Below are 23,881 nucleotides of genomic sequence, written 5' to 3'. Positions count from 1 at the left end.
ATTGGGCAACTTACTCTCCAGGCTTGCCCTTCCCTAAAACCTTTGTGAAAGCTCTGGCCACTTCCTTGTTGCGAAGGCTGTAGATGAGGGGATTCAGCATGGGTGTAAGAATGGTGTAGAAAGCTGATACCATCTTGTCCTGGGTCGGGGAACGACCTGAAGTGGGTCGCATGTAAATGAACATGGCTGCTCCATAGTACATTCCCACCACCATGAGGTGGGAGGAACAGGTGGTGAAAGCCTTGCGGCGACCATCTACACTTCCCATGCGAATGACAGTGCGAATAACATGAACATAAGAAGCAATGATGACTGCTACAGGGAAGAGAAGCATAATAACACAGCAGATAAATATCATCCTTTGAAACAGTAATGTGTTAGTGCATGAGAGAGTGAGCAGGGCAGGGACATCACAGAAAAAATGAGGAATTTCCCGGGCACCACAATATGAGAAGGATAATGCAACTGCCACTTCAATTATACCATCAAGGGAGCCAAGAATCCAGGAAGAGGCTGCCATGAGACCACAGATTTTCTGGCTCATGAGAACTGAGTATCGCAATGGGTAGCAGATGGCAACATAACGGTCATAGGCCATTGCAGCCAACAGGAAACATTCAGCTCCAAGCAGAGACACATAGAAAAATATCTGGGTTCCACAACTGGCCAGAGAGATGTGCTTCTTGCCAGACAAGTAGTTGAAAGCCATCTTGGGTACAGTGGTGCAGATGAGCATGAGGTCCATGAGGGACAGTTGGCTGAGGAGGAAGTACATGGGAGTGTGGAGCTGAGTGTCCAGGTAGATGAGGAGAACCATGACAGTGTTTCCCATGAAGGCCACTGTGAAGATGCTCAAGACCAGAGAAAAGAGAAAGATGTGGGTGGGACTATGATTGAAGATTCCTAGCAGGATGAAGCCTGAGTTGATGGTCTGATTCTCCCATGCCATGATGAATATCTTCACTATATACAATGCAACATGTGAGAAAATTTTAATGCAAAATGTATTGTTAATACATAATAAGCTACATAGTAGAAACATGAGAGTTTGTCAAGTCACATAATCAAGTAAGGCAACAAATCAGTTCCTGTAGTGTAGATCAGCCCTTTATGATTACAGTAAGATCATGAAAGACTCATGAATTTCTGAGACATCAATATCATTTTCATTATTTTTCCATGGAACTCAGCATATCACACCACTATGCTAATAAAAATTCTGTCTATCGAAGTGTGGAGGGAAGCACGCATTTGTGGAAATGAGACAGAGTTAGTCAAATGTCAGGTCAACAGAAGACATTGAAAAATCAATTATGAGAAGTCTGTTAAGTAGGCTTTATTCTAATCATGGTGAATTGAAGTGGAAGCAGCTCCTCATTGATATGCTCTTCCCCCACTCCATCTCTAAAAATGATGTGTGTCCAAAAGATATAGGCCATTTTACTCAAGAAGCAAGATAGAGGAGAGTGCAAGAGCATAGCTCAAATGCCTGGGACAGATTACTTTAGCTACATGATCTTGGGCAATTATTAATTTCTCCATGACTTATTTTCCACTCTGAAAATTTGAATATTTATAATGTATATATTATAGAGTGTTACTAAAACTAAGTGAGATCATATTTATTAAGTATGAACATTAGCTGGGATACAGTGTCTATCATATAAGTATTTTTTAAATAAGTAAATACTACTGGAGGGAAGAAAGACTACTCCTACTTCATCTCTAGACTATTATTGTTTATATAAAATTAATTTCTCATTTTCTTAGCAAGAACTTTTAAGGAGATTTCTTTGGCTACACAATAGCATATTGATAATTCTCTATTTTCACATCTATTTATTTTTCTTTCTTTATTCCTTCTTCAAGGAACAAGACATTCTTCTTTCTTTCTCCATTAATACCACCCGAACAGTTTGTAGACATACTCTGTCTCTTGCACATTTGTGTCCTCCTAATCTCTATCTGTAATAGTCACCAATTTTGTGTATATTGCAGTTCAATTATAAGCCAGTATTCACTACATCTTAAATGTCTAATTAGTTATAAACACACTTAGAAACATTTCTTACATTTGCAATGCTTACAAGAAATTCAGGACACACTGTATGAATAATTATAACCAATTCTATGTAACTTTTTTCAGGTATCTTTATTTTTTCACTCTTCTCACACACAAGTGCTAATTAAATCTTTCTAAAACAGTTTTCTAACCTTTTGCGAACCTGTCATTATACACACCACAGAAATACCTTCAAACATTTCTATTGAAAATTGCTCATGATTTTTCATATTATCTAAATGAAATTTAATGCCCAACAGAAAATTAACACGTCACTTAACACTGCATAATTTCAGTCCTTCTAACAAGTGATACGTATTTTCTATTTCAAGTTCACTCATGGTGTTATACTTGTGTGGAATTCTCTCTCTCCCTATGTTTCAAAATATAAAGGTTAATACTTATGAAAAACAACATAGATGAAATTATCCCCTGACGATTTACCACTTTTTTCACTTGTACAAAGCAATGCTTTAATCAATTGTGCTGCATCCTGGAATATTATCCAAAACAACAGAATCATTAGTTCTTTCAATTTGGACCTAAATTGCATAAGTAATTGTTCTATAAACTAGGAGGTTAGGAACCATGAAAGTTGTTTGGCCTGAGGAATTCCATGGACCAGAAACTACTTTGACCTGTACTTAACTTTCTTCTTGTTTATCTTTCTGCCTAGAAACAGCTGCATGGTGTGGTGGAGCTTCAGTCTTACTCACGTAGCTGGGATCATCTGGGCAAGTGAAATGTTGCTGCCATCCTGCAGTCCATTCTATGTCCAAACCTCCAAATCAAATTTCTTTGGAGTATCTTTTAAAAGAGAAATTGTTTGAGGTAATGCTGTAATTATTTAGCACTATGCTGCTGTTGTCCCCATTATCAACTAATGGCAGGATCTGCCTCTATCATTAGGTCTCATTGGCCATCCCACGTTTTGCTCATGGATGCTTTTCATGATCCCTGTGTTAACAACAAACTCCAACATATTTTAAATCCATGGCTCTTCACTTTATGTCCATATCTGTAAAATCATTCTTCGTTTTAGCCCATAATAGAACACTCTGGAAGAACAGCAGTGTGGGATAGTAGAACTAATCAAGACTAGCTGGTTTCTATTAATGTCAGTTTGTAAAATCTTGATCAATTTGAATTGAGAAACAATGTTAAGTTGTCCATTCCCAGTAAAGAAATGAAATATTTGCAGTGCAGGCGGTGGAGAGGTTTAGCCCATATATACACATACAATTGAGCTTAGGTCTCCTCTGAGGAGGTTTCTCTTGCCTAAACTTCTTTTCTATTCCAAAACCCTTTACCTTTGTGTATTATCTCTCTCTTTCATGTTCCACCACACACGTGTGTATCTTTCTTTAAGACTCCTTCTTTATTCTGTAGATAGCAAGTTCTACATCTATTGAACTTACAGAAGAAGAGTGGCCTCCTATCTCTTTTCTGTATAAAAAGCAAATATCACAGACCTTCCGATCACACAAACCTGAGTTTGCAATCTTGCTCTACCACCAATTCCTATGTCACCAGCTAGGTTAACTAATGTCTGAGATTATTTCTATATTCCCTCCGCCCCTCACAAGGTTGATGCACAGATAGAATGAGTTAATTCTTAAAAATTCCTCACCAAATACGTTTCACAGCGTGAATTTATCAGATGAGCCTTACCACCACCATTATACAGATTCCTGTCACAGCTTTATTTTTCTATAATCTTCCAGTAGCCTCCACCATTATTCACCTGCCATTACTTTTGAAAATGTTCTATTTTCCTTTACAATATCATCAATTGCTGTTTGACAAGCTATATGCTTATTCTATATTCTCGTAATCAAACAAGAGAGGTTTGCATGCAGACAGAGCACATAAGATCCCCATAAGTGGCTGGAGCACAAATGCACAGATTAGATCCAGTGGAGAGCATTGCAGTAATTCATAATTTAGCATATGTTACATTGTTCCAAATCATGCCTTATGTTTACTTAGCATCTTCACATGTATTATTTCATTCAGTCTTCAGAAAAACTGTGACACATATAAGAAACTTAATGATTTTATAGAAAAAAAAGATAAGTTGCAGATCAACCTGAAAAATTACCTATTTAAAAGATTTTAAAATATCAGAAAGTCTAATATACATAACTTTTGAATAAAATGTGGTTTCATTTGATTGAACACCTGAATGCCTAAGATATTTCGGAATATACTTTCTACCTCAGTCTTACCTTCTACATGTTCAGAGCAAGATAGGATATTACTCACAGAGCAACTGGAAACCTTTAAATTTCCAAAGAAAATCTACACAACACAATTTTAGTAAGTCATGTGTGATTCAATTTTGCAATCCCTCCAAGGAATTCAGTCTCTTGTCTTCAATTATAGTACTGTGTGTTATCATCCAATTTTTCCCCTAGGGCCTCACATAGAATTAGTTTCCAACTTGGAAATGTAAATTTTATTGATTTTAAGGTCAAATAGAAAGTTCTGCTACCTTGGTTATTGATATAAACTTTCTATTATTTTCTCCTCTCTCTCCTGGCTCATTCATATAGTAATGACACCGTTTTCGCTCTCCTTTTTTTCTCTCTCATATTTTCAGAATCTCTCTGTTAACTCCATAAAATTAAGGGAAAAATTGCATTGACTTTCTCATTTTATACAAAATAAATAAATTCCTCATTGTGTTTGCTCTTAGTTACCTGTAAACAGAACTCTATTAAACTTCAACAATATTTTCAAACTGATAAATCAAGTGTTCTTATTCTGGGCATCATTAAACATGAGATTCCTTATCAGAGACTTCAGCGTTATTACAAATTATTCTTTGTTTGAAAGCTTGCCATTTGCTGTTACTCTTTTCTGATTCTTCTATTAGTTGTCTTATTGTTATCCTCAAATACACTGGGTTAATTTTTCTTTCCATGGAATAATCTGATTCACCATGATTTTTAGATGTTTTCCTCTCTTTCAGATTTGCTCGCACTTATTTATTTATTTATTCATTTATTTCTTTACATTTATAGATGGCTTGATCTGTATGTTTTCAGTGAATATTTTTTTCTGAGTTACAGATGTTACCAAAAGCCTACCATTTATATAACTGATATTTCTTTCTTGCCTCATACTGACAATGCCAAATTCCAAACTTTCATCTGCCAATGAATCTACTGCTTTAAAATAACACATTTCAGCTTGTAAGTCACCCTCCATGTTGTTAATGGTGTTCCTCACTGGGTGTTACGGAGCAGCAATAACCTAGAAAAGGAATGTCTCCATTTTCAAGATCACTTAATAATTGCATGCAAGAGTTCTTGGACTATTTTATTTACTCACTAGCTATGTAAACAGAAAAAGAAGTTTCTTTCATCATGTTCTCAAAATGATTTGATATTGCTTGTATTTTTTACACTTTTGTGAACCTATTATTTGAGAAATGATTTCTCACTCTTACGTTAATGTGCATTTTCTTTACTGACTTGTGTGGTTGTCTCATGTATTTATTGGCTATTTGTGTTTCCTTTTCAATGAATTGCATTTAAAAATAAATCATCATTAATTTATCTTTTATGAAAGCAAAAAGATTGGAATATAATTTCGTATTTTTAAATTGTAGACAACCAATTTTTGTAGAATCATGTCTTGTATTGAACCCTCTTTCTACATTGATTCGTAATGCCATCTAATATCATTAACCAAATTCTCATGTTAAAAATTCTGATTCAGAATTCTTTAAATGGATTCATTTTTCTGTTATTATACTATTTCTTGGTTCCTATTTTTATGGCTAAAAACAAGTGTTTTTGCCATTGACAATTTTATGTCTTGCTATGATTCTGTATTTTTTAAGATTTATTGTGTTCTTTCTATTTTATTTTCCATATTAATCTTATAATCAGCTTTTTTAATTTCTTCAAAAACTCTTGTGATTTATAGTATTACAATTACAGTACATGTAGTTCCCTAAAGACTTTGAGCAGCCGCAGTTTATCCTTAAACTGCTTAAATCCAGATATTAACATAAAATGAATTATTTTATTTCAGTCACATATGAAGTGGCATATATTAGAAAACCAGTTATTTATAACTAAAATTAATTTCTAAATTATTTAGATTATGTCCTAATTCTGGATCATAATTAGAATTTGTTTAGTACTAATAGCCATGGACAAAACTGCTGTTCTAATTTACACATAAACGTAAGTTAACTACATACCAGCAGATTGCTTTCCAAGATGCCAATATCAGAACATGTTTTCAAAAGCAGTTCTGAGAATTTTTATCTGTCTTTATCCTTGGCGTCATTTAGCATTATCCAGTTTCTGAAATTTTGCAAGTCTATTGGGCACAAAGTGATGGTTTATCATTGTTAAATTGCCATTTTTCTGATTATTAATGAAATTATGCAACTCTTCAGACAAATGTTACTTTGTTTTTTTCACAAATTTTTAATACTTAGTAGTTCCTTGAATATTTTAATTTTTTTTGGTTTGTTGGTTTTAAACATAGAAAATATCTTCCTTCAATCTGTTTCAGGGTGTTAATTTTTGTCATGATGTCCTTTACCAAATAATTAAAGTAATTAAATAACATTATATTAATCTTTTATTGTATAACCAATTGGTTTCTTTCTCTTTATCAGAAACAGATTGTTTTATTTTATGTTCAAATGATTCTGTAGTATTACATTCCATACTTAAGTCTTTAACCAATCTAGAGTCCAGATTCAATATACATGTAAGTAAGAATCTGAGTGTGTTTCTCATCTATGTAATAAGCAAGCTTTCTCCACAACAGGTCAGATTATTTTTTTGTCATTTTTATCTGCATTTTTTTCTTTATCAGATACTGAATTTTTAATGTTTTAAGTTGTTTTTTGAGATCTCAATGATCTCCTTTAATTTTGTTATGCTTATACCAGGATAGTGTCATAAATATATCTTTGTGTTTTACGTGAATATATAGATGGTTCAACGTACAATTTTTGAGGTTATGATGGCGTGAAGGTGACGCAAATTCAAAAGTAACTGTGGTTCAAATTTTGAAATTTGATCTTTTCCTGGGCTAGTCATATGTGGTGCAATATTCTCTCATGGTGCTGGGCAGTGGCAGTGAGCCACAGCCCATAATCAGTCACACCACCAAAGGGAAAATAAGTGATATACTTACAACCATTACACACCCATACAGCCATTCTATTTTTCACCTTCAGTAAAGTCGTCAATAAATTACATGATTTTCAGGTACATGAATTTCAGTGCAATAAATTGAACACTACTACAAATTAATCTTTGTGTTAGATGATTTTTCTCAAGTGTAGGCTAATACAAGTGTTCTGAGCATGTGTAAGGTACACTAGGCTAAGCTATGATGGTTGGTAGGTTAGGTGCACTAAATGTATTTTTGACATGACATTTTCAACTTACAATGAGTTTATTGGGATGCAACCCCACCATAAGTCAAGGAAGGCCTGTATATTGGGAAAATTGCATTGACAATAGAGTGGCCAAGAGGATACTCTATGATGTCTGAAGAAGGTCCGTGAATATACTGTGTATTTCCACTTTGTTCTTTTGGAGATGCTTGCTTTTAAATGTCAACCATGCTATAAACAGTCTACTTCCCTGAGGTTTTCATGATGTGGAGAAATAATTAGCCATACGTAGAGACTATACGGAGAGAAGAATGTGAGAAAGAGAGAGAAGGACCCTCAGGCAGCTCCCAACTGATTCAGAACTCCGCTATTCCAGGGTCAGCCACCATGTGACTGCACGAGGGAATCTGAGCTAAGATCTCCCAGACGAGGTCTTTCTGGATTCTTGACTCAGAAAACATGAGAGATTATAAAATTATCATATTGATTAAAGCCACTAAGTTTGGGATTACTGTTAGGCAACAGTAGATAATCAGAACTAGAATGTTTAATTTTGGAACCCAGCATTTGTGGATGACTGACACAAGATTTGTTTTGTTTGTTTTCTCCCAACTTGTTAGATTTTATTTGTATATATTTTGATTACTTGTTAAATTATTATTGACAATTGAGAAAAGCCAGAGATCTTTTGAAATATTACTTTACAGTTTAGATATCAAACTTTGTCTAGCATGATGAAATTCCTTGGCAATTGCTGCTTCTGAATGTTATTTGAAGTTTTGTAAATGTCTGTAGAATAGTAACTTGCCTATACCTGCAGAAACATCTTGTTCTATGTTCTTCCCTTTTAAGTAGATTTTTAATGATAATTTACTTTAGGATTACATTATATGTATAACCATTTCATACATTTTCATACTTTTTGAGTCAGTTTTGGTAAGTAAATCATTTTATCTAAGGTTTCATAGTCTATTAGTGGAAGATTTTCACAATATATTTTTTTAAAAAGATATCTTTATTATGTCAGTTTCTATATCCCCCAGTCCATTTCAATATATCATTGTCCGCATTGAGTTTATTTAATGGCACTTGCTATGGTTTGTATTCTCTAAGAATGGTTACTTGTTTTTTCAGTTTCTGTAAACCTTTTTTGCTGTTTTCACTAATTCTATCTCTTGACACTACTACTTCTAATTTTTAAAAAAATAAGTTAAAAAGCTTTCAGAAAAATATAGCAAACAAATTGAAATATATCAAGATATTATTATAAGGTAGCTAAAGAGCTGATTCAAGTGACTTGAAACATAATAATTTGCCTATATATCCTCAGTGGAAAACATCTAAGGGAAAAATAAAATGGAAAAGTCCCTAAATACTCTCAGAAATTCATAATGGTGGTGATTTTGTGGGTACTGTTATTCTGTCTGTTGTGTGGGTTTGGAAGGATAAAACAAATACGCATGCAGCTTTTCATGTGAACAAAAGTTTTCAACTCATTGAGATTAATACCCAAGAGCTCAGTTGGTGGGTTGCACGGTAAAAGAATGTTTAGCTAAGTAAGAAATTATCAGATTTTCTTCCAATTGGTTGTACCACTTTTACATTCCACCAGCATTGGATGAGAGTTCCTGTTAGTCCATATCTTACCCATAATTTGGTCGTGTTAGTGTTCTGGATTTGGTTACTCTAACAGGCATGCAGTAGCATCTCATCTTAGGTTTAATTTGCAATTCCCTAATGACATATGATGTTGAGTGTCTTTTCATACCTTCATTTTCCATCTGTACATCTTCTTTAGTGAGGTATCTGTTCAGATATTTTGCTTATTTTTTAATTAGGTTGTTCGTTTCCTTATTGTTGAGCATTAAGAATTCTATATGTTTTGGATAACAGTCACTTTTCAGACAGGTATTTTACCAATATTTTCTCCCAGCTTTGGCTGTCTTCTCCTCTTGATAGCGCCTTTCACAGAGCAGCTTTTAAGTTTAATGAACTCCAGTTTATCAATTTCTTATATGAATTGTCCATTCGATTTTTTATCTAAAAGATGATCATCATAACCAAGGTCATCCAAATTACCGCCTATTTTATCTTTTTGAAGTTTTATAGCCTTGTGTTTTACATTTAGGTCTATGATCATTTGTGCTAATTTTTGTGAAGGGTGTTGGATCTGCGTCTAGATACACTTTTCAGCATGTGAATATGCACTTGTTGCAGAACCATTTGTTAAGAAAACGATCTTTGTTCCATTCTATTGACTTTGTTCCTTTGTAAAAAATCAGTTGACTGTATTTGTGAGGGTCTATTTCTGGACTCTGTATTATGCTCCATTGATTAATCTATTTCTCCAATAATACACTGTCTTGTTTAGTGTAGTTTTATGGTGCACCTTGAATCTTGCTAGTGTCAGTCATCCAACTTTGTTCTTCTCCTACAATATTTTGCTGACTTTTCTAGATTCTTTGCTTTCTATATAAACTTTAGTAATACTTTAGTGATATACACAAAATAACTTACAGGGATTTTGATAGGGATTGCATTGAATCTGTAACTTGATTTTAAAAAAAAGGAACATCTTGACAATATTGAATCTTCCTACTCATGAACATGAATTCTCTCCATTTTTTTAGTGTTTTTATTTTGTATCTTTCATCAGAATTTCCTATATACTTTTTATATAGACCTTACATTTAGGCCTAAGTATTCCATTCTTGCTAGTGCTAATGCAAATGGTAATGTGTTTTAATTTTGAATTACAATTATTCAATGCTAGTATGTAGAAAAACAATGAACTTTTGAATAGCAATCTTCAATTTTGCATACGTGTTATAGTCACTTATTAGTTCAAGAGTTTTTTTTTCCCCAATCTGTGTTCTTTTTATTTATTTTTCTTCTCTTATTTTCCTGAACTCCAGCATAATGTTGAGTGAAAGTGAAGAGAGGGAGCATCCTTATTCCTGACCTTAACAGAAATGATTCCAGTTTCTCATCAATAAGTATGATTTCGTTGTAGGTATTTTGTAGATGTTCTTTATCAAATTGAGGAAATCCTCTGTATTCCTAGTTTGCTGAGAGTTTTTATATAGAATAGACGTTCAGTTATATCAGATAACTTTTCTGCATATATTGAGATGATCATGTTCTTTTTCTTTTGTTCGTTGATATGATAAGTTATATTTACTTATTTTTGAATGTTCAACCAGCCTTGCATGTCTGAAGTAAATCCCACTGACCCTAGTATATAATTTAGTTTATACATTGTTGAAATGAATTTGAAAATATTTAGTTGAGAATTTTTGCAAAAACATTCATGAGAGTTATTGGTCAATAGTTTTCATTTCTTGTAGTGTCTTTGTCTGGTTTTGGCACAAGAATAATGCTGGCTCATAGAGTGAGTTAGGGAGTATTCCCTCTGCTCCTATCTCCTGGAGGTAATTGAAGAGAATTGGCGTAATTCTTCCTTAAGTGTTGGCAGAGTTCTCCATTGAGCCCATCTGGGCTTGTTGCTTTCTATTTGGGAAACCTATTAATTATTGATTCAAATTCTTTAACATTTATAGGCCTATTCAGCTTGTTTAATTACTCTTTGTGAGCTTTGGGAAAATATGAAATTTTAAAAAATGGTCCATTTCATCTAAATTATCAAATTTCTTGCCATAGAGTTGTAATGGTATTCCTTTCTTGCCTTTTTAATATGCGTTGTATCCACAGTGATGCTCCCTCTTCATTTGTCGTATCAGTATCATGTATTCTTCCTCATCCTTTTTTTTTTTCTTAGTTAGTCTAGCTGGAGTCTTATCAATTTTATTGATCTTTTAAAAGAACCAGCTCTAGGTTGTGTTGATTTTCTCTATTTCCTATTTTTAATTACATTGATTTTGCTCTATTTTTTCTTTTGATTACTTTGACTTTAATTTGCCCTTCTTTTTCTAGTTTCCTAAGGTGGAAGCTTAGGTTATTAATTTTAGATCTTTCTTCTTTTCTAATATGTATGCTAAATGTTAAAAGTCCCCCTTAAGAACACTATTACTGCATTGCACAAATTTTGATAAATTGTGTTTTTATTTTCATTTAGTTCAAACTGTTTTTTTAATTTATCTTGAGATATCTTCTTTGACGTGTTATTTACACGTTTTGTTTAGTATCCACATATTGGGAATTTTTCAACGTTATTTCTCTTATTGGTTTCTAATTTATTTCTATTTTGGTCTGAAAGTATAAATTGTATAATTTGTATTTTCTGAATCTATGTGCTATATGGCTCAGAATGTGGTCTATCTTGGTGAATATTCCATATGAGCTTGAAAAAGGTTGTGCACCCTGCTATTATTGGATGAAGTATTCTATAGATCTCAATAATATACAGTTGATTGATAATGCTTTTGTGTTTAACTATGCCCTTACTGATTGTTCTGCCTACCAGGTCTGTTCATTTCTAAGAGAGAAGGTTGAAGGCTCCAACTAAAATAGTATATTCATCTATTTCCCCTGCATTCTGTCGGCATTTGCCTCATATATTTTGATACTTTGTTAGGTGTGTAAACACTAAGGATTGTTATATGTTGTTGTAGAATAGACCACTTTATCATTATGTAATGCCACTCTTTTTTCCTGATAATTCTCCCATGCTCTGATGTTCGATCTGCCCGAAATTAATATAGTTCCCCCACTATTCTTTTATACTATTGTTAGCATAGTATATCTTTCTCCATCCCTTTTAATTGTATGATTTCACCCATACTTGGAAGATATACAAACAAACACAAAGATATGGAGAATAGATTGGTAGTTACCATAGGGGAATGGGTTGGTAGGAGGGCACATAGGGTAAAGGGGCAGAAGTGTACTGATGCAGATGGAAACTAGACTTTTGGTGGTGAACATGATGTAGTCTATACATGAAATCAAAATATAATCACTTCTGTTCACCTGTACACCCTCTGTACACCTGAAATTTATGTAATGCTACAAATCAATATTACCTCAATAAAAAAACAAATATTTAAAACATAATAATTTTAATTTATTCATGTCTTTATATTTAAAGTGGATTTCTTGTAGACAACACAGAATTGGGTCTGATTTTGGATGCACTCTGACAATCACTGTCTTTTAATTGGTGTATTTAGACCACTGAGATTTAAATTGATTATTGATACGTTTGAGTTAACATCTACTTACGTCTTACTCTTTTCTACTTGTTGTCCTTGTTCCTTTGTCTTATTTCTGTCTTGCACTCTTAATCTAACTTTTGTGTTTTTAGTTGAATATTATATGTGATTCTATTTTCTCAAGTATGTCATTTATATTTTTTTTTACTTTTTTAATAGTTGTGCCAAAGTTTGTCATATGCAATTACAACTAATCTAAGTCCACTTTAATTAACATTATACCTTTTCACTGGTTCTGCACATACCATATAATAGTTAAGTATTCTCAATTCTTCCTCCCCATTCTTGTATATTTGCTGTCATGCATTTCACTTATGTGTCATGTATAATCATCAGATTAGTTGTTTTTATTATTTTGAACAAAATGTTATATTAGATCAATTAAGACTAAGAAAAATAAAATTTTTATTTTGCTTTCATTTATACCTTCTCCTATGCTCTTCCTTTCTTTACATAGATCCAGGTTTCTGATCTATACAATTCTCCTTGTCTCTGAAGAACTTCTTTTAACATTTTTTTAATTGAGGTAATATTGGTTAAGAGCATTCTATAAGTTTCAGATGTGCATCATAAAATTTAGATTTCTGTGTAAATTATATTATTTTTTATCTTTTTTGTTGTAATTTATTTTTAAGTAATTTTATTAAGATTATAATGGTTTATAACATGGCATAATTTTGGGCATACATTATTGTTTATCAATTCCTGCATACACTTCATTGTTGTCATCCCCAATAGTCTAATTTTTATCTATCACCATATATATGTACCCCTTTGTCCCTTTCAGCGACCCCCAAACCTCCTTCCCCTCTGGTAAGCACTAATCTGTTCTCTTTATCCAGATATTTGTTATCTTCCACATATGAGTGAAAATCATTTATCAGACAAGGAGTTGATCTCCAAAATATATAAAGAACACATACAACCCAACAACAACAACAAAAACAACCCGATCAAAAGATGGGCAGAGGAAATGAACACACATTTTTCCAAGTAAGATAGTCAGATGGCCAACAGACACATGAAAAGATGCTCAACATCACTAATTATTAGGGAAATGCAAATCAAAACTACAATGAGATATCACCTTACACTGGTCAGAGTAGCTATAATGAACAAGACAAAAAAAACACAAATGTTGGAGAAGATGTGGAGAAAAGGGAATGCTCATCCACTGCTGGTGAGAATGCAAACTGGTGCAGCCACTATGGAGAACTGTATGGAGAGTTCTCAAAAAATTAAAAGGAGAAATACCATACAATCCAGCTATCCCACTACAGGGTATTTATCCAAAAAATTTGAAATAGATTACATTATTTTTACCATTCAGAGACTAATTACCATCGATCACCATACATATTTGCCCAGTCACCCCTTTTACTCTCCTCCCTCCTCCTTTCCCCTCTGGTAACCAGGCATCCAATCTCTGTCTATTTGTGTTTGTTTGTTGTTGTTGTTGTTGCTGTTATCTTCTATTTATGAGTGAGATCATATGGCATTTGACTTGCTCCCTCTGACTTATTTTGCTTAGCATAATACCCTATAGGTCCATCCATGTTGTCATAAATGGCAAGAACTCATCTTTTCTTATGGCTAAGTAGCATTCCATTGTGTATATATATCACATCCTATTTATCCATTCAGCCCTTGACGGTCACTTAGATTGTTTCCAAGTATTGGTGAATAATGCCACAATGAAGATGGGGTGCATATATCTTTGAAACTTTGGATAAATACTCAGCAGTGGAATAGCTGGATCATATAGTAGTTCTTAATTTTTTGAGGAATCTCCATAGTATTTTCCATAGTGATGGCACTGGTTTGCATACCCACCAGCAGTGTATGAGGGCACCCTTTTCTCCACATCCTCAACACTTGTTATTTCTTGTCTTCTTAATTATAGTTATTCTGATGGCTGTAAAGTGATATCTAATTGTAGTTTCATTTGTGTTTCCCTATAATTAGTGATGTTGAACATCTTCTCACATGCCTTTTGGAGCTGAATATCTTCTTTGGAAAAATGTCTGTTCATATCTTTTGCCCATTTTTAATTAAATCGTTAGCTTTTTGATGTTGAAATGTATGAGTTCTTTATATAGTTTGGATATTAACCCTTTTTCACATATATGGCTTTCAAATATCTTTTCTCAATTGTTATGTTGTCTTTTCACTTTGTTAATGGTTTCCTTTGCTAGAGGGAGCCCTTTAGTTTGGTATAGTCCCATTTGTTTATTTTTTCTATTGTTTCCCTTTCCTGGTCACACATGGTATTCGAAAATATGCTTCTAAGACCAATGTGGAAGAGTGTACTGCCTATGTTTTATCTAGAAGTTTTATGGTTTCAGGTCTTAAATTCATGTCTTTAATTCATTTTGAGTTAATTTTTGTGTATGGTGTAAGATAGTGATCTATTTTCATTCTTTTACATGTGGCTGTCCAGTTTTCACAACATCATTTATTGAAGAGACTTCCTTTTCTCCATTGTATGGTCTTGGCTCGTTTGTTAAAGAGTAGCTGTAAATAGATGTGTAGGTTTATTTCTTGGCTTTCAATTCTGTTCCATTGATCCATGTGCCTATTTTTGTGCTACTACCATACTGTTATGGTTCCTATACCTTTGTAGTACATTTTGAAATCATAGAGTGTCATACCTTCATCTTTGTTGTTTTTTTCTCATGATTCCTTTGGTATTTGGAGTCTTTTGTTGTTCCATATAAATTTTAGGAATATTTGTTCTATTTCTTTAAAAAATTTCCTTGAAACTTTGAAAGAATTGCATTGAATCTGTAGATTGCTTTAGGATGTATGTCATTTTTAACCATGTTAATTCTTCCAATCCAATAGCATGGAATATCTTTCCATTTCTTTGTGTCTTCTTCATTTTTTTCAGCAATGTTTTATATTTTCAAGTGTATAGCTCTTTCAGCTCATTAGTTAAATTTAATCCTGGGTATTTGATTCATTTTGTCCAATTGTAAATTGGATTGTGGTCTTAATTTCTTTTTCGGGTACTTTGTTGTTAGTGTATAGAAATGCAACTGATTTTTGTATGTTGATTTTCTATCCTGCAACATTACTGCATTCGTTTATTATTTCTAAAAATTTTTTGGTGGATTCTTTAGGATTTTCTATATGTAAAATCATGTCACCTGCAAACAGCAAAATTTCAATTCTTCCTTTGCAATTTGAATCCCTTTTATTTCTTTTTATTGCCTGATTGCTCTCGGTAGAACTCCCAATACTATATTAAATAAGAATGGCAAAAGTGGACATCTTTGCCTGGTTCCTGTACTTAGAGAGATAGCTTTCAGTCTTTCTCCATTGAGAATGACATTAGCTGTCGGTCTGTCATATATTGTCTTGACTATGTTGAAATATTTTCTTTCTATACACATTTTTTTCAGAATTTTTATCATAAATGGATGCTGTATTTTTTTGTCAAATGCTTTCTCTGCATCTATTGAGGTGATCATGTGATATTTATTCTTCAGTTTGTTAATGTAGTGTATCACATTGATTGATTTGTGGATGTTGAACCATCCTTGCATTCTTGGAGTGAATCCCACTTGATCATGGTGTATCATCTATTTAATGCATTGTTGTATTTGATTTGCTAGTATTTTGTTGGCAATTTTTACAGCAATGTTCATCACTGATATTGGCTTGTAATTTTCTTTTCAGTATTGTCCTTGTCTGGTTTTGGTATCAAGGTAATGCTGGCATCATAGAATGAGGTAGGAAGCCTTCCCTCCTCTTCAAACTTTTGGAAGTGTTTGAGAAGGATAGGTATTAAGTCTTCTTTGAATGTTTGGTAAAATTCACCAGGGGAGCTATCTGGTCCTGAATTTCTATTTTTGGGAGGTTTTTGATTACTGTATTGATCTCCTTACTGATGGTTGGTCTATTCAAATTCTCTATTTCTTCTTGATTTAGTTGTGGAAGGTTGTATGATTGTGAGAATTTATCGATTTCTTCTAGATTATCCCATTTGTTGTCATATAGTGTTTCATAGTTTTCTCTTAGATTCTTTTGTATTTCTGAGGTGTCCATTGTAATTTCTCTTCTTTCATTTCTGATTTCATTTATTTGTGCCTTCTCTCTTTTTTTCTTGTTGCATCTAGGTAAAGTTTTGTGAATTCTGTTTATCTCTTTAAAGAAGAAGCTGTTAGTTTCATTGATTTTTAAAATTATTTTTCAGTCACTATTTCATTTATTTCTGCTCAATTTTTATTATTTCCTTCCTTCTACTGCTTTGAGGTTTTGTTTGTTCTTCTATTTCCAGTTCCTTTAGATATGCTGTTTCACTGTTTATATGGAATTTTTCTTGTTCATTGAAGTAGGCTTGAATTGCTATGAACTTTGCTCTTGGCGCTGCTTTTGCTGTATCCCATAAATTTTGGTATGTTGTAATTTTATTTTCATTTATCTCCAGGAAGTTTTTATTTCTCCCTTGATTTCTTCATTGACCCAGTCATTGTTCAGTAGCATTTTGTTTAATCTCCACATGTTCGTGACTTTTCCATTTTCTTCCTGTAGTTGATTTCTAGTTTCTTACCTTTGTGGTCAAAAAATTTGCTTGTATTATTTCAATATTCTTAAATTTATTAAGGCTTATTTTGTGTCCTAATATGTGATCAGTCCTGAAGAATGTACTATGTGCAATGAAAAAGAATGTATATTCTGTTGTTTCGGATGTAATGTTCTGTATATATCTACTAAGTCCATCTGGTCTAATGTGTCATTTAAGGTCAATGTTTCTTGTTGGTCTTCTGTTTAGATGATGTATCCATTGGTGTAAGTGGAGTGTTAAAGACCCCTACTGTTATTGTGTTACTGTCTATTTCACCTTTTATCTGTTAATAATTGCTTTATATGTTTAGGTGCTCCTATGCTGGGGGTATATATGTTTACAAGTATTATATCCTCTTTCTGTATTGTTCCCATTATCATTTTGCACTTATTTTTCCTCTATGCTACCTTTACCTTGCAGTCAATATCCTCCCTGTTATCTAAAAATTTTTCCCAACAGAATATTACTACCTCTTGCATCCATAGTGTATGCCAGCTCTGGACAATGACTCTCTTGAAAATCACTACTAGGCTCTTTCTATGCCACTTACTTCCATGCATCACTGCCTGGCCCAAAGCCTCCAATAAGCACTCACAAGTTAATTATTAGACCAATTTCAGGGTATTTTACCATTTAACCATAAATATACTTCTAAACATCTGCGCATACTTTTCTACACAAGAATCCCTTTGACAGCATGAACAAAGATATAAAGGTAAAAATGGATAAAGTTTACTGTGAATGTGAGAAGGTCAGCTAAAAGACAATTATTGAGTAGGAGGGAGATATAAGTTTTGGACTGAAGACAAGGAAAGAACAAATAGAGTTGATATAAAAAGAAGAAAGATTTAAAGAGGTTGTTATTAGGAGATGACAGATATAGAAGTAAAGAAAGTTTGGAAATGAGTGACTAAGTAAAGAAAGAAAAGATGGAAGAAGGAAAGGAGTGAGGGAAATAAAAAGAAAAGTCAGGTAGGAAAACCAATTATATGAGCAGAAATCATCTCAGCTGATGTGTAACTAGAGGAGGGAGTTTATACTTAAATTCTTCTAATGTATATGTTTAAAGGTGAGAAATCAGAATTTTCCTGATGCAATAAAATGTGATTTTCCACTATAATCAAAGTGAGGAAGTCATTAGAAACAAAACCATGGTCATATCATACCTTTTCTTCCTTACATATGCAGGTGAAAAAGCTGTTGATAAGAGTTTTGAGGAAATAGTGCCTAATATCTGGTGATAACTGGACTGACCATGAACTGTCTTGAGAAGTCTATACTTTCTAAATGAAAACAGAATTAGAACCACTTACTGCACTGTCACATACACGGATTTGATTATTTAGGAGTTATGAATTACATGCAAACATGAAATTGATGAAAAAGTATGGGACTTATTTAATTAACCCTTTTTCTACAATTGGTCATATACGTTATGCATACTTTTTCTCCTTTACTTACTTGTGTATAAAAATGTGATTACTCATTATTTAAGATAAGATTTTACCCTGAAAAATATTCGTTCAAAGCTACAAAAACATTACATATGTGAATAAATAAGGCTAAATTACTTTCTTGAAAGATTTTACTAACTTAGAGCTCCACCAAGAATAGCAAGTTCTTATTTCTCCACAGATTGCATCCACGTTTTGCAAGATAAATTGAGACACAATAATGTGGTCTTTAAATGCTGTTAGAATTAAGAATATACACAATAGGTGAGAGTCAGGTGGAGTGCTCATGATGACTTTACTATAATGGAGCCTCAACTTCATATCCCTATCACACTTTGAAGGGTTGCTCTGAATACACTAAATTTTAACTTTCTGTAGTTTTAGGAAAATGTATGGCTGTTGATTATATTCTGTTTTTCTTAGCATATTTGTTTTTAATCATTAGTGGAAAAAATGAGGTGGTACATGGTACTCTGGGATGACCCCCCTTAACATTTTCCCAATTCACAATAGAGAGGACACCCCTTTTCTGTCCTATCTTTCACTAACTCCAACATTAGTAAACAATATTTGATATCAAATATTTCTTTAATGATGGTTAATATGCTTTTGAAGGAAAATGTACACATTAAATACATTAAAGAGAAAAAATCTGACCTTCCCACTGCAGACTTGGTGCACAGCCAACGCATTGCAGACTCAGTAGGGAGCTGCAGCCAAGGACTAGGACCCATTGGCTGCTCATGTTCTTACACATTTGCTCTCCTAGCTCTGGTGGAACCTTCGCTGCTGGGCCTCTTTATCTGAGGTCTTGGGCAGAGGTCCTCTTCAGGTGCCTCTACCAAGACCTCCTTAAGGGTGGGAAGAGGAAATACTTCAAGACACATTTCCCTATTCAGACTCAATAGCTGGTACGTGCCCCCTCTTAGCCTTTTGCCCTCACTACCACCCCTTTGACCCCACAGTCCATAAAAGAGTATCAAAAGGTGAAATAATTCAGTCAATCATTAATACATTACTAATATTTTCTCACATTATTGACAGGAAAAGTTATTGCAGTTGCATTTTTATGTCTTTCATGGATAGGAATCTGTAAGTTATCTGAGTGTGTGTGGTAGAAAGAATCCTGAACTGTTCCCATGATCTATATCCCCTGGCATTGCTTCCATGATTAGGATATTCCATAAGGCAAGAGTTAAGTGATTGTGAAGATGTCATGAAGATTCCAGTTAGTCGGCTGTAAGTAATCCAGGAGAGATTGTCCTGCAATGGCCTGACTTAACCAGAGGGTAGACCTTCAAAAGAGGACTTAGGCCTTCCCTCCTTTAATTTGTTCAGTGATTCATTGCTTCTTCAATAGCATATTGTTTAGTCTCCACATCTTTGTCCCTTTGTCAGCTTTTTTCTTGTAATTAATTTCTAGCTTTATAGCATTATGATAGGAAAAGATGCTTGTTATTATTTCAATCCTCTTAAATTTGTTGAGGCTTGCCTTATTTCCCAATGTATGGTCTATCCTTGAGAATGTTCTTTCCACACTTGAGAAGAATGTGTCTTCTGCTGTTTTTGGATGGAGTGTTCTATAGATGTCTATTAAGTCCATCTTGTCTAGCTTTTCATTTAATTGCACTGTCTCCTTGTTGATTTTCAGTCTGGATGATCTATCCATTGATGTGAGTGGAGTGTTGATTTCCCCTACTATTATTTGTTATTATTAATATCATCGTTTAGGTTTGTTAATAGTTGCTTTATGAAGTTTGTTGCTACTGTGTTGGGTGCATAGATATTTTTAAGTGTTATTTCTTCTTGATGGAGTGTCCTTAATACCTCTACCAACTTGAGTTTTTTGATGATAGCCATTTTGAATTCATTCTCATTTAGATTACATATTCCTGTGTCCTCAGGACTGAATTCTGGGTGCTTGTCATTTTCTTTCTGGTCTGGGGATTTCATGTACTGTCTGATGTCGCTAGAGGAGATAGGTTGGGTCTTTTGCATTCTGATATTATTTGGTTTCAGTTACCGAGTATCGCCTCTGGATGGGGGTTGAGAGCTGGGTATTCTGAGCCCTCCACCGTCAGCCAAGATACCAGGCACTGGGCAGGTTTGGGGAGGGGCACTTTTTCCGGTGTGCTATCTTGGCTTTCTCACTTTCACTCTCTGGTCTCCTGAGGTGTTGGCTTAATGAGGTCACCCGCCCCTGCAAAAGCTTTTGCCCCATTAGAGGGCTTCCCTCTAGGCTGCAAGGTCACCAGTGAGTCCTTGGTGATCCTGCAAATGAGCATCACTTCCCCCATTCCTTCCCTCACAGAACCTCCCATGGTCGTGGATCACAGTCTTTAGTTGAGGGGCGAAGTTCCCTCTTACCCCGTTCCAGCTCATCTGATGGGGGGCTCCAGCCTCTCTGCTCTTCATCCATTGTGTGGCTCTGTGTCTCTCTGTCATTTTTTCTGTTGCGTTAGGATGTGATCTTTTGGAGTGTGGATGCCCCTTTTCATTGTATGTTGGAGGGGAGGGAGTCCCAGAAAAGTTCATTCTGTCATCATGCTGACATCGCCAGCTCCTCCCTTAGGCCTTCCCTGAGGTCAGAGAGACTCTCCCGCTGGCCTTGAAGAAGCAGGCTAGCATGAGTTACTCAGGTGCAAGAAATAAATTATTTCAATGACTACATGAGCTTGGAATACGACCCTGAGCCTCAGGTGAAACTATATCCCCAGCCAGCACATGGATTGCCACCTTGTGATACCTTAAGCAGAATACCCAGGTTAGTCACACCAAAATTCCTATATACTATGAGATAATAAATAGTTGTTATTTAGAGCTGCTAAGCTTGTATTAATGTGATATTCAGTGAAGGAAATAATATAGTGGGGATGTTACAACGGAGTTTTAAAACAAAAGTTCAAGGCATAGTGATTGTTTCTCATAAAAACACAAGATTTTTCAGAATTGCACTAAATTTTATATAAATATCATTACAACAATACCTATAATGATGTCACACATGATATATAGAAAATATCTAGACTTCATAAAACCTAGATTTTTTTATTTACAAAATTGATCACTTTTATGTGCAATACAGTACATGACCCACATAAGGGTCAAGATATCTAAGGATGAAAAATCCAAACTTTGAGGATTCTTGTTCACATTTCAGTCTCCCATGTATAAGGCTGATGTCTGTAGAAAAATGAAATAAATGGGGGCTCCCAAAACTCTGATATCCTGAAGGAGGATGGTGTTCATTACTAGATAGGCTCAATAAGCCTAACCACCAGTCTAATACCTGTGTTATCTACCGGATAAATTTTATTAATTTTTATAACAATATCATATATATAGCTATAACTTTGAATATAATTAACTTGATCATTCATTTTAACAAGTTGACCAATTTGAGGTATGATATTAAACTCCTCAGAATTCTTTGATTGGCCAAAGATAAAACTATTATATGTTAAAAACCACAGAATGTTTATAAATGCTCTGTGGCATTATGGTACTATGTGGTATTATGATGAGTAAATACCTCTCATTTTTTAACTAGTATGGTATAGAACAAACTATACAGTTATGCATATTATGTTGCAACAAATATTTACTTGTAGACATACTTCAAATTTCCATAACAAAAGAAATATATTATTTAAACAAACAAGCACAGGCACAGTTTTTCACTTTCTACATCTTGTACACTTGCCTATAAATCTATTGATACAAATATGGGTAAATATTCTGTGATGAATTATATGAGTTAAATATCTAAATTGAAGAATAAAGCAAAAAATGTAGAAAAAGTTAATTAGGCAATTTGCTCTCCACACTTGCCCTTCCCTAACACCTCTATGAATGCTCTGGCCGCTTCCTTATTGCAGAGGCTTTAGATGAGGGGATTCAGCATAGGTGTAAGAATAGCATAGAAGACAGACACCATCTTTTCCTGCATGGGGGAATGATCAGAAACAGGCTGCACATATATGAACATACCAGCTCCATAGTACACTCCCACCATGATGAGGTGGGAGGAACAGGTGGTGAAAGCTTTGTGGCAACCCTGCCCAGATCCCATGCAGATGACAGCCAGAATAACTTGAACAAAGGAAGCAATGATTACTGCTACAGGGAAGAGAAGCGTAATAACACAGCAAATAAATATTCCTTCAAATAGCAATGTGTTACTGCATGAGAAAGTGAGAAGGGCAGGGAAATCACAGAAAAAGTGGGTATTAGCCAGGGACCACAATATGAGAAGGACAATGCAAATGCAATGACAATTATGCCATCAAGAAAACCAAAAATCCAGGAAGAAACAACCACGAGACCACAGACTTTCTGGCTCGTGAGATTTGAGTATCGTAATGGGCAGCAAATGACAAGATAACAGTCAAAGGCCATTGCAGCCAACAGGAAACATTCAGCTCCAAGCAGGGACACAAGGAAGAATATCTGGGCACCACAAAACTGGCCAGAGAGATGTACTTCTTGCCAGACAAGTAGTTGAAGTCCATCTTGGATACAGTGGTGCAGATGAGCGTGAGGTCCATGAGGGACAGTTGGCTGAGGAGGAAGTTCATGGGAGTGTGGAGCCGAGTGTCCAGGTAGATGAGGAGAACCATGGCGGTGTTTCCCCCTGAAGGCCACTGTGAAGATGACCAAGACCAGAGAGAAGAGAAAGATGCAGCTGGGCCTGTGACTGAAAATTCCCAGCAGGATGAACTCAGAGTTGAAAGTCAGATTCTCCCATGCCATGACAAATGTATTCACTGTGGAAAATACAACATGTGAGAAATGGCTGGCATTGTGTTATGGAAATGTCAGGGACTTCCAGCCTAGATCACCACTCTTTATGATATTGTCTACACATAAAAAGTTATTTCTCTTGGGGCTGGTCTCATGATGCAGCGGTTAATTTCTCACATCCCGCTTTGGCGGCTCAGGGTTCGCCGGTTCAGATCCCGGGTCTGGACGTGGTACGACTTGGCAAGCCTTGCTGCGATAGGTGTCCCACATGTAAAGTAGAGGAAGATGGACACGGATGTTAGCTCAGGGCCAGCCTTCTTCAGCAAAAAGAGGAGGATTGGCAGCACATGTTAACTCAGGGCTAAACTTCCTCAAAAAAAAGTTCTTTCTCCGGATGTCAATTTTTTTAAATTATAGACTAAGAATATTAAACCTTATTTTTAACTTGATGTGACTTTAAATCTAAAACATGAACCTAACAGACATAAGAAAGTTCCAAAAATGCAT

At 34.6% G+C, this 23,881-nt stretch overlaps 1 protein-coding gene and 1 pseudogene across 1 annotated transcript; both read right to left on the bottom strand.

Annotated features, from left to right (window-relative positions):
- Positions 1-10: 10 nt before the first annotated feature.
- OR2M25 (olfactory receptor family 2 subfamily M member 25) lies at positions 11-958 on the bottom strand. The gene has a single exon (XM_023634905.2). The coding sequence runs from the start codon at positions 947-949 to the stop codon at positions 11-13; it is 939 nt and encodes a 312-aa protein (XP_023490673.1). The 5' UTR covers positions 950-958.
- On the bottom strand, positions 22,437-23,422 carry OR2M34P (olfactory receptor family 2 subfamily M member 34, pseudogene; annotated as a pseudogene).

This window comes from Equus caballus, chromosome 21 (assembly GCF_041296265.1).
Source record: "Equus caballus isolate H_3958 breed thoroughbred chromosome 21, TB-T2T, whole genome shotgun sequence".
Classification (NCBI taxonomy): domain Eukaryota; kingdom Metazoa; phylum Chordata; class Mammalia; order Perissodactyla; family Equidae; genus Equus; species Equus caballus.
This window is presented reverse-complemented; position numbering and strand designations above follow the sequence as displayed.

Excerpts from the sequence above, each read along its gene's own strand:
- OR2M25 (XM_023634905.2), bottom strand. The coding sequence starts at position 949 with ATGGCATGGGAGAATCAGACCATCAACTCAGGCTTCATCCTGCTAGGA.